At 35.9% G+C, this 12626-nt stretch overlaps 1 protein-coding gene across 1 annotated transcript in view; it reads left to right on the top strand.

Annotated features, from left to right (window-relative positions):
* The window catches only part of TTLL7 (tubulin tyrosine ligase-like family, member 7), a 216356-nt gene that overhangs the window by 38409 nt on the left and 165321 nt on the right, over positions 1 to 12626 (top strand). The window contains exon 9 of the mRNA XM_006898356.1: positions 10752 to 10846. Within this exon, the coding sequence (XP_006898418.1) occupies positions 10752 to 10846 (95 nt within the window). The remainder of the gene's footprint in view (positions 1 to 10751; positions 10847 to 12626) is intronic.

Here is a 12626-nt window from a genome sequence, read left to right as displayed (position 1 = left end):
CACCAGCTGTTCTGCAGAAGAAAAATTTGGTAGTCTTCTCTCCTTAAGATTTACAGCCTCAGAAACCTGATGAGAGATCATCATGTGTCAGAATTGATTTGATGACAGTAGGTACTGCAAAGTTACTAATTGGAGTCTAATAGCCAGAGGTCTGTTAGAGGATGATGTGGCAGGCTACTTACAAACTTAGAAACCCTAAAGTGCATCTCTACTCTGTATATGGTATCTATGAATTAGAATAAACCCACTGAGAATTTTGTTTCGGTTTATTGTTGTTAGATTCCATCAAGTCCACTATGATTCACTGTGACTGTGATCAACAGATAAGAAGCTCACCCTATTCTGCACCCTCTTTACTGTCTCTGGTGTGCTTGAGCTCAATGTTATGGCCACTGTGCCAACCCATCTTGTTGAGACTCTTCCTTTCTTTCTGTGAACTTCTGCTTTTCCCAGCATGATGCCTTTTCCAAGGACGGGAGTAAATGAGATAAAGTTTTAGCACATTTGCCTTTTAGACACATACTTTATTATACTTCCTCCAAGACAAACTTGTTCATTCTTTTGGGATATTCCATTTTTTCCTCTGACACTATTTAGAGGCATCAATCCTTTCATCTTCCTTATTCACTGTCTAACTTTCAGATGTAAAGGAAGCAATTAAAAATATTCTGGCTCAGATCAGAGGCACTCTAGTCTTTAAATTGACATTATTGTTCTTTAACATTTTGGAGAGGTCCTCGACAGCAGATTTTCCCAGTGCAACACATCTTTTGATTTCTTGACTGCTATTACCATGAGTGTTGATTGTGGACCTAACTAACATAATTGACAACATTGGTCCATCTAGCATAATAGCTATTTGTCTAATGGTAAGGATTTTTGTTTTCTTGATATTGAGATGCAATCTATATTGAAGGTAGTTGGCTTTGATCTTTTATAGTAAGTATTTTTGAAATACTCATATTATGCAAGGATGTATCAGTTGCATAACACATGTTGTTGATGAATCTTCCTTCAACCCTGATGCCGCATTCTTCTTCATATTGTCCAGCTTCTCAAATGATTTTCTTGGTATACAGATCTAATGCATATAGAGAAAGGATATACCCTGACAATCTTTGCTGATTTTAAACCATTCGGCGTTTCCTTATTCTCTTCTGAGAAAAACTTCTTTGTCTAGGTATAGGTTTGAGCACATAAACATAATTTAAGTGTTTTGTCATTTACATTCTTCTCAGTGTTAACCATAATTTGTTGTGATCCACAACCAAATACCTTTGCATCGTCATAAAACGAATAAACACCATCCCAATATTCTGTGCTTTCTGCCAAGATCTATCCAACATCAGCAATAGTATCTCTCACTGTCTTCTGAGTCCAGTAGGATTTCCAGCAATTCCCTGTCGATATACCACTCTAGCTATTTTAAAAATCTTCAGCAAGATTTTACTTGATTTTGATCTTAATAATTTTTCCTATAGTTTTCACATTATGTTGGATTCACACTTTTTTTGGGAATGGAAGCCAATATCTCTTCTAGTCAAATGGCGAGGTAGTTTTCTTCAAAATTTCTTCACATAGACTAGTGATCATGTCCAGAGCGGCATCTCTTTCTTGAAACTTGTCAGTTGGAATCTCATCAATTCCTAGGCTCTTAATTCTTTGACAGTTTCTTCAGTGCAGCTTGAACTTCTTCCTTCATTACCACTGGTTTCTGATCATACAGTTTTTCCTGAAATGGTTCCATGCCAACCAGTTCTTTTTTTGTACAGTGGCTAAGTTTTCTTTCTACCTTCTTTTGATGCTTCCTGCATCATTTAGTACTTTTATTATAGACTCCTTCAGTACTGTAACTTGAGGCTAGAATTTTTTTTTCCATTTTTTCAACTTAAGAATGCCCACCATGGTCTTCCTTTTTTATTTTCTAACTCCAAATCTCTACAATTTTCATTATAATATTTTGCTTTGTCTTCTCAAGTAGCCCTTTGAAATGTTTGTGTCTTTTATGTGAGCATTTATTATCCCCTCCCCTTTTTTTAATCTCTCTGCAGTCTAGTGCAATTTTCAATGGCTCTTCTAACACCCGTATTGATTTCTTCTTTTAAAATTATCTTTGTAATGGCCCTTTGCTTTCTTCATAGATGATGTTATTAGTGTCCTTCCTCAGTTTTTCTGACCATTAGTGTTCAGTGCATCAAATCTATTCTTACAGGGTTTTTAAATCCACATGTGACATTCTCAAGGTCCTATTTTGGTTCTTGTGGTCCTGTTTTCATTTTCTTCAACTTTATTTTGAACTTGCACATAAATAATTGATGAAGTGCTCCACAATCAGTCCTTGGCCTTGTTTGGACTGCTATGTTGAGCTTCTATACTCTTTTCACAGATGTAAATTACAGTGTGTAATCCATCAAGTAATGACTATATGTTCAGTTACCATTTATGTGGGTTATAAAAGGTATTGGAAGTGAATAAATCATTGATTGTAAAAAGTTCAGTCAGTCAGTGTCTAGCTTCATTTTTTTCACCAAGTTCTTATTTTTAATTACCCATCCTTCTTTTTTTCTGACTTTTGCATTTCAGTCACTAATTATTTTTAATACATCTTGATTGCATGTTCTATTAATTTCAGACTGAAAAAAATGGTTTAAGTGCTCAGTTCTTTAGCTTTCGCTTCAGTGATTGGTGTATATATTTGAATAATAGTTTTATTTACAGGGCTTCCTTGTATGTATATGGATAATATCCTGTCAGTCACCACTTTGCACTTCAGGATAGATCTTTAAATATTCTTTTATGAACATTCTTGCCACACTCTTCTTATTCAATTTATCATTCCTGGAATAATAATATGACTATAGGAATAAGATTAATATTAATATCTTTGCTTATACTTGATTAAACCATTCTTGGATATATTCTAAGGACCGAGTGTGGAATCACTTGATAAGCATTGTAGTACAGGTTGACTTATAATTACTTATAATTTGTGGTAAACAATTTCATATCCTTTATCACATTAAAGATTCTGCTTCTAGATGTGGTTCGCCTCTCTCTCCCAATTCCAAAGCAATTTCCTACAGAATCAAAGTGTACTCAGTAAGCAAGGTAAATGTGAGCTTACTTTGATGTGATGAAGAACGTGAAGTCGCTCACCAAAATGAATAAGTAAGCGCGGGTAAAACCATGCTTTCTTTAGGCTTAGTGAGTAATCTGCCCGTGGATGAGCCTTTCATCTTACTGACATTTGCTTCTTTAGACTAACTGCTTTATCTGCAGCCCTTCTTAACTACATCTTTGTCTGCCTTTCTGAGATTTACTTTTCCTTCATGGAGTAAGGAATACATTGAGGAACATGGATAAGATGGAACTGAAAGGAGAGCAGAAAATAATAACTTTATACTTCATTTACTTGCTCTTAAAAGCATTTTTCTAAGTGGAACTTTTTGTTAACTTTGTCAATATCAATCGACAAAACAGTTCAATTCTACGTTCTTTTTAAAGATAAAATACTACTACATGTATTAATGTATCATCATGCTTTTGTCTTTAATCTTTTCCAGATCAATCAGAGCCATTAAAAACACACACACACACACAAAACATCACAATAATCAGCAGACATGGATAATGAATATTTATTGAATTAAAATGGTAAAAAGAATTTTACTTAGATCTCTTTTGTGTTTCACTGCCAGCTGAAATTGTAGTGGGGCTAAGATACACAGTCAAAACCCTTTTGGCGCCATCAAGTGGAATAAGGTAGAAGGTCCTTTTGAGAATGTGATCACTTTTCAAACTCACTGACATCAAGTCAGAACCAACTCATAGCTTTCCCTCCAATGGATTTTTTATGTTGTTGTTGATTGCCATTGTGTCAAGCAAGACTCATAGTGACCCTATGAACAAAAGACCTGAATCCTTTATATAACTTTATATATATAACTTTTATGTATAACTTTATATAACTATCATTGTTTCTCAAAGTTTTCAAAGGCATATTGTTTATCCCAAGGGATAACAAGGTAGATCTGAACCGCTAGAGAGGTACCATGTCTGGGTTAGTAGCCCTAATCCCTAGAGATTTGTTACAAATATTTCCAAGCACCAGAGAATATTTCTGAGGAAAAAGTGAAAAGTTCACGAAGTGTGACTATATTGCCAGTACTTTACTTTTTAGTTGATTTTGACAGGTGATGGTGGTTGTTGTGTCATCAAGTTGATACTAACTCATAGCTGGTCCTACAGTGGGTTTTCAGAGACTGCAAATCCCAAGGGAGGAGATTGCCCCACTTTCTTCTACAAAGAAGGTAATGGATTCAAGCTGAGTTCTTTTGGATTGGCAGTGCATTTCCTTACCACTAGACCACCAGAGCTCCCTAGTCATTGTATTAGGTAGTAGCTTTACCAGAATAATACATTATTTTAATATTGGAAATATTTGTAATAAATCTCTAGGGATTTGCGCTACTAACCCAAGCATGGTACCTCTCTAGCAGTTCAAATGCACCACGTTATACATTATACGTCTTGAAAGCAGTAACTACTATGTTGTTATACATTGTTAGGGTAGTTTTAGATTACTAAATAGTACAGTGAATATGCCAATAACAAACAAATCCCATAAAATTCCAAAATTAAGCCAAAACAAGACTGCCCTCTAATTAGTTCTGGCTCAAAGTGAGCCTCTATCAGGTATCTGAGGTTGTAAATCTTTAGATTGACCATCTTTCTTCCCCAGCGTGGCTAGCTGGTGGATTCAAACTGCTAACCATTTTGTTGGCAGCCTGATACATTACACACTAAGTCATCAGGGCTCTCATAGTTAGTATAGTTATGTATTATTAAAATTAATTTGAATATTATGAGTATGCATCTAGAGATAAATGAGTATATAGTTTTTAAGAGATAAATGGTACACACAGCAGAGTTATTAACTCTGTGAATATGTATATTTGGAATAAAAAAAATCTTTGTAGAAAAGCGATTATCTAAACAAAGGTTTTATGACCATAGATGTGAGGGTTGAGGCTGGGGCTTGGGAAAATATGGTAATGTGGAGGGGAAAACTAGTGACAGAGAGAGCAGCACTTAGAGCTCCAAATTGGGAAATAATTTGATATGTGCATGAAATTATTGTTTTAATAGCTAAACCCATAACTGGGCAGTTAATAAATATTATTTGCCAGTTTTATTTTATAATAATTTTCATTTTGGTTTCAAAGGCATTTTTCAAGATGCTGAGGCTTACAACTCTAACATTTGAGGATTTTGTCTGTTTTAGTCTCCTGTCTACTTTCTTTGAGTCATCTATTTCTGATCTTTAGTTTTATTTTCTTTGACTTCTTAGAAAACGAAAAAATAAGTAGTCAAAACAAGGGCACACTGCTCAGAAAGAAAACTAAGCAAGAGCTTTCTTACTAAACTCTAGTGAACAATTTATGTATTTTTCACTGCACTTTGTGAAGAAAAACATGAAATTTGCACAACACAATACTAAGCAAGCCCATGTTTACCGAGCTTACTGTGTACTCAGTCTCTGTAAAGGACTATAAGTTTGAAAAGAGGCTTTGATTCTGTAGGAAGATGCTGTGGTGTTGAGAGAGAGTCAGATGCCAGTGCTACCTAGCAGCTGAACCTCTGATGATGAAACACTGTGAACTTGTTCATTACAGGTTTGTATACAAGTACTAGCAAGTTTGTGCTTAACTTGCTTATCAAATCTTCCAGCCCCTAATTGAAACAATGAACAGACAGCAATCACCTTGAATATCCACTTAAATTGAAAATAACTCTTCTATTGCATCACTCACTCACTCATTGCTGTCAAGTTGAAACAGCCTCATAGTGACCTTCTGGCAGGTTACCAGGGCTGTAAATTGTATGGGAGAAACTGGCCCATTGATGTATTTGGACCACCCGAGAGGTGTCTTTGGCTTGGCAGTGCAACTACCTATGGATGAGGCCATCAAAGCTCCTTTGTTCTACTGCTAGTTAAAATTTTATTTGGATACAATTTTTAATGACAAATTTATATTATAATAGAGGGGAAAAAATCTGAATTAGATTAAAGGGAGAAATCCACCTAGTATCTTCGAGAAAGAATTTACCTGATTGAATTCAACTACTATTTTTTAAATGGAACACCTAGCACATTGTGGAGAGATAGATACAATTTCAAAGAAACACTTAAATAATGACTTCCTAAATATCAGGTTTATTTATCATGTTCTCTCATGGAGTTGTTTTTAGGTGCCATTGAGTCAAGCACAATTCATAGCAACCCTTTGAATAACACACCTGAATCTCAGACCTGTGCTATGCCATCCTCATTATCTTTGATACATTTGAGTCCATTGTTGCAGTCCCTGTGTCAATCTATCTCCATGGGAGGTCTTCCTCTCTTTTGCTAACCTGTCATCTTCCTAGGTATAATATCCTTTCCCAAGCCTCTTGTAGCAACATGTCCAAAGTATGAAAGGTGAAGCTTTCCCATCCTTGCCTGCAAGGAGCACTCTGGCTGCACCTTTCCAAGATAATATGTGTTCTTTTGGCAGTCCATGAGATATTCAGTACTCTTCTTCAACACTGTAACTCAAAGATGTCAGTACTCCTGTCGTCCTTCTTCATCATCCAGCTCTCAGATGCACAGCAAGTCATTGAAAAGACCATTATCTGAATCAAATGCACCTTAGTCTTCGAACTGAGATCCCTGACAGCAGACTGTTCAAAGCAATATATCTTTTCTCCTGACTGCTGGTACCGAGGGTGTTGGTTGTGGATCCAAGTGAGACAAATCATTAATAGTTTCAACCTTTTTCCATACATCGTGATGTTGCCCACTGGCCCAGTAGTAAAAGGGCCTTAGTCTTCTTGGTGTTAAAATATGATTGATATTGGAGGCGTAACTCTTTGAACCATGTCAGATCCAATAAATAGTAAGTTATTATTACTTGTATTACAAATTCCAGTGGTTTAAAAATATTTTTGAAGTGTTTTTCATATCTGGCCACTAACCCTTTTTCTGCACTTGTAAACAAAGAGCTACTTGGAACTCTGAAGGAACAGATTAGTAAACTTTTTCTCAAATTTACCTGAAATAAATGGATGTTTGTACAATTGCCAGATCTTGAGACTGCATCACAACTGTAGAAATCTATCGGAATCAATAATGGAAATGCTAACAAAATATTTCTGAAGATCATCCAAAAATGGCTAGAACAATACATTGACAGGAAGTTCAGGCAAGCTTTAGCAGAAGTCATGGCACCAGGGAGATCAATGCTGATGCCAGATTGAAACAGGGTCAAAGTAGAGACTACTGGAAGAATATGTATCTGTGTTTTATTTACTACACAAAGGCATTGGATTTTGTGGATCATAAGAAACTGACTAACCTTGAAGAATAGAAAGCTCAGAACACTTAAATATGCTCATGTGAAACCTATACCTTCATGACAGAATAACTAATGACATTGACTTATCCCATGGACTGCCAAAAGAACAGATATGTCCTTGAAAAAGTGCAGCCAGAGTGCTCCTTGGAGGCAAAGATAAGGCTTTGTCTCACATACTTTGGACATGTTGTTAGGAGAGGCTATTCCTTGGAAAGGGACATCATGCTTGGGAAGATGAAGCTTCAGTGCAAGAGAAGAAAACCCCCAATGAGACAGATCGACTGCATCAGTGGGCTCAAATAGGTCAGAGGTGATGAGGATGGCACTGGATAGGGCAGGGTTCAGGCCTGTTGTTCATAAGGTCATGAGTTGTACTCAATAGCACCTATAAACAACAACAACTATGACTGAATCAGAAATCTATAAAAGAGTAAAAATGCTGGATGCCAGATTCCTAGAAAAGGAGTACTATGCATTCAACCACCTTTTGACATGAAATGTTTTCATGATACATTGCTAAGGGAGAATATTGTAGAGTTTTGGTGTTGAGGTTTGTAGCATGTTGTGCTGCTAACCAAAGGCTGTGTGTTTCTGGCAGTTCAATTTCATCAGCAGCTGTCTAGATCTACTTCTTGCTGGAAAGGTGTGCATTCTCTTCTTGTTAAGATTTACAGTCTCAGGAGCCCAATGAAGGGTTACTGAGAGTCAGAAGGAGCTTGATGGCAATGAGTGAGTGAATGATGGTTAATTGAGCATGTTTTGTTGTTGTGTACCGTACAATTGAAACTGACTCATAGCTGACCTGCTGGCGGGTTTTTAGAGGCCGTTAATTGCACAGGAGGAGATCATCCTACTCCTGGAGCAGCTAGTGGCCTGTGAACAGCGTGTCACCGGGATTGCAGCGCAGCTTCTTGCCACCAGGCCAACAGAGCTTCCTGTAGCGTGTATTAGAGAAAATGAGTATTCTCTAAATATGCTAAATATACATACATAGAAAAAGACCTAGAATACTATTTACCAAATTGTTTGCGGAAGTGCTTAGTGGTGAGATTATAGATGACTTATTTTTGCTTGTTGTTTACTAATTTCTTCTGCCATGAACCTGTGCTACATTTCCAGTTAATGTGATTTGTATTCCTAGATTTTCTGTTGCATGTGGGGTTTTTTTAAAATATTTTGTGTAATGGAATGTTTTCTCCAGTTGCTAGTTATAGAATACATGCTATCAGTTGTTTGGCTTTCATAATGATAGACTTGCATAATAAGCTCTGCTTGTTTTGACTAGTAGCTCATTTTTTCAGATAGTTTGTGAGTAGTTGATTATCACAGAGCTAAGCTGTAGCATTGAACTCATCAACTATATTTTAATCAGCTGGATTCATTAATTTTCTGAATGACATTTGTTATTCCAATTACATTTATTTCTCACAACAAATAATAACAACAAAACATAAGACAAAACAAAAAATTCCAGCTTGTGAAGGGGTAGCATATTACATAATGTATTTTCATCTAAATGAGTTACTGAAAATCGTATCGGAATGTAGAATAGGCACAAGTACCTAATTTAATTACATTACTTCTTGTATAGTCAGAAAAGCTCACAGAGGTTAGTCTGCTATTGTAATTATTGTTGTTGTTTGCTGTCAAGTTGTAACCGACTCAGAGCTGACCGCCCAATGGATTTTCATAGGCAGTAATCACATGGGAGAAGATTGTTCATCATTGTCCCATAGAGCAGCTGGTGGATTCTAATCACTTTGTGATTGCAGTGCAGGTTCTTACCATGAAGCCACCAGAGCTGTTGTTATTAGCTGCCATCAAGTCAAGGATGACTCAGGACAAAACCTAGCCAAGCCTGTGCTGTCCTCTCATTCTCAGCAACGGTCAACCCCATTGTTGCAGTCACTGTGTCAATTCATCTGATCCTTTTTCTATTTTGCTGACCCTTTGTCTAGCTTTGTGTATTTTCCAAAAGATTAGTATTTCCTGACATCATGCCTGAAAAATGTGAAATGCAGCTTCATCATTCTTGTCCCTAAAGGAGCGCCCAGGACATCTTCAGGACAGATTTGTTTCTTTATTTGGCAGTCTGTGATATGTTCCATACTCTCTTCTCCAGCACTATAATTTAAAGACCTCAGTTCTTCTTAGGTCTTCCTTATTGTCTAACTTTCATATACACACTAAGCAATTGAAAATATCATGGCTTGGATCAATCACACTTGAGCTGTTAAACTGTCATCCTTGTTCTTTAGTATTGTATAGAAGTCTTTGACAGCATATTTGCCCAAAACAACATGGCTTTTGATTTCTTGACTGCTGCTCTTATGTGTGTTGATTGTGGATCCAAGTAAAGTGAAATCATACCTTAATTTCATTTTCTGACTAATATAGTCATTTATGTTGGCCTCCCCCCCAAAAAAAAAAAGAGAGAGAGAAATTTTATATTTGAGCCAGATAAAAACAAACATTCTATTTTAGGTTGTTGTTGTTAGGTGCCATCGAGTCCAGTATGACCCACTGCATGCTTACTTTGGGTGGTGGTGATTGTTGTTACATACCACTGAGTTGCCTATGACTCATAGTGATCCTATGTATAACAACTTTGACCGCTGCCCTACCCTGAGCCAGTTTCAGTGACTCTTAAACACCTAATCCCCTTGCCCAGGTTATCGTTTCAATCCATTTCATCTGGAGTGTTTCTCTCCTGTGCTGTCTCTCCCTCCACCCTTCCAAGCGTGATGTCCTTCTCCAAGGACTGATCCCTTCTGGCCCTGTGCCTAATGTATGTGAGATCGAGCTTCAAAATCTTTGCGTCTGAGAAGCAGCCTGGTTCCACCCTCTCCAAGACAAACCATTTGTTCCCCTTGCAGTCCATGTTATGTTCACTACTCTTTAGGTAGTAGTAGCTAAATTAATCAGAAAGTTCTGAAACTGTGAAAAAAAAACATTGATAGTTTTTATATGCTTAATTCAATAATTATTGGTATACTGGTAACATGCATGGATTGCTTATTATTCTTGTTCTTCCAACTATTCTCTCAGGATGAATCAATTTTAATTAGTTTAAATTTAAAACTTTAAGTTTAGAGTGAGGGGAGAGAGTGAAGAACAGAGATGCTGATGCTGACAGGGAAGGCTCTGAGTTAAGACAGAAGGGATGAGGGGATGATGCTAGTAATCAGTCCCTTAACCAGAGGGTCGTGGGGAAAGAAGGTGTCCCATTGATAACTGAGTCATCTACCCTCCAAATCTTTATGAATGCCATGTAAGATTAACAAATATTTATTAAATATTCCTTCCCCCAAATATGATGATTATAATGATTTTTTTTCCTTTTTACATTTTCAGATTAATCGAGCCCCAAGCTTTGGAACTGATCAGAAAATAGATTATGATGTAAAAAGAGGAGTGCTGCTAAATGCACTGAAGTTACTAAACATCAGGTAAAGCATTTTCTCTTTTTTAGATTCCATCTTTAACATAGAAGAAACATTTGTAGACAAAACTGGCTTGTGATTTTTTTATTTTGTATTTTGAAGGAATTTATGGATTCTTTAAACTCATTTGATTGCTCTTGTCTTCCTTTCTTTCTTTCTTTCTTTTCCTTCTTTCTTGCTCCTTTCTTTCTTTTCAAAAATCATCTCATTTCCTCTCACAAATTGCTTTTCCTGTCTCCATATAATGCTCTCTGCCACAAGCTTAACTTGCAGTCATTTACCAGTGGAGATTTGTATGTTGTTATGATACTGAAAAGGTTTCAGTGGTTCAAGACTAAGATTAACTAGCAAGAAAGGTCTGACAAACTACTTAAAAAATTCAACCATTGAAAATACTATGTTGCATTAAAAACAAAGAACTCATGCAATACTACACAAAATGTGTGACCCTGGAGGACATTATGCTGAATGAAATATCTCAGTCACAAAAGCACAAATACATCATAGTGCCACTGTTGTAAAATGGGACTGACATCGGGGTTGGGGGGAACCTAAGAAAAGAGGGGATAAATAATATATACTGCATTGAAACAGGTGAGGAAGAGAACTGTTTAAATGGAATATAAGATTAGGTATTATTTTCATGACAAGATTCTAGAAAAATAAATGCATTGTAAAGTGGACTGTGAACATTTTGGGATGGAGGGGTATGGAATTATATAACAATGAAGCAATTTTTTTTCTTTTCAAAGAATAAAACAAACTGGGGGGAGTGGTGGGCAGAGAGGAAAATGTGCAACATAAATGATTGAAGAAAAATTAAATGGAAAGAATATGGTGTAAAAAATATATGTTGCATTAAAAAAGAATTAATAAAAAAAGATTAAAAAAATTCAGCCATTGAAAATCCTTTGGATCACAAGAGTGTATGCTGTGAAAACTCGTGGGGGCAATGATGTCCACTTGGGCAGTGTTTTATTCTGTTTTGCATGAGCTTGTATAGGAGTTGGGGACTGTCAGGCAACTAACAATAACAGCCTATAAATATGACTAAATTACAGTGTTGCTTTAATTGTTTAATAAAGTACAAGTTTGAATTGGAAAATTTCTTCAACTCTTTGAATGAGTTAAATTTCTTAACTCATTCGATTGAGTTAGAAGTTTTCTGTGAAATGATCATTAAAAGAAAGATAAGCTGATATGTTTAAAATTTTTCATATGAACTTATTTTACCTGACCAAAGGCTGGATTGTCTAAATTCTTCTTATATTTCAAATATTCTAGTCAGCAAAAAAGAAAGAGAAGTAAAATTAGAGTTTCCTTTTGTGGAATTTATACAAGCACATTGCTATTTTAGATTATTTAAGTGATAGGCCTTTTTGTCTAAAATATTTTTTTTAAATAGATCTTGTATTTATTGATTTGTTGTTATTTTTATATCCTTTGATTTCGCTTGTTGTACCAATTTGTGACATTGCTCTACATTTTTAATCTTTTAAATGAAATTTATGTAGTTTAAATAGTAAAAAATATCCATATGATCGAGGATGTATTAAAAGAAGATGGTAAGAGTATACAGAGTCACTTTACTGAAAGAAATTGGTATACACAGAAGAATTTCATGAAACAACGTATGAGCAAGAGTCTATGGTGATGAAGGAAGAAGTTCAAGCTGCTTTGAAGGAATTGGTAAAAAAATAAGGCTCCAGGAATTGATGGTATACCAACTGGAATATTTAACTAAGAGGTGCTCCTCTAGATGTGCTCACCAAGTTGTGTCAAGAAA

Source organism: Elephantulus edwardii, unplaced genomic scaffold (assembly GCF_000299155.1).
Source record: "Elephantulus edwardii isolate Elephantulus edwardi_28Jun2011 unplaced genomic scaffold, EleEdw1.0 scaffold00227, whole genome shotgun sequence".
Classification (NCBI taxonomy): domain Eukaryota; kingdom Metazoa; phylum Chordata; class Mammalia; order Macroscelidea; family Macroscelididae; genus Elephantulus; species Elephantulus edwardii.
Note: the sequence above shows the minus strand (reverse complement) of the source record. Positions and strands in the feature narration are given on the sequence as shown.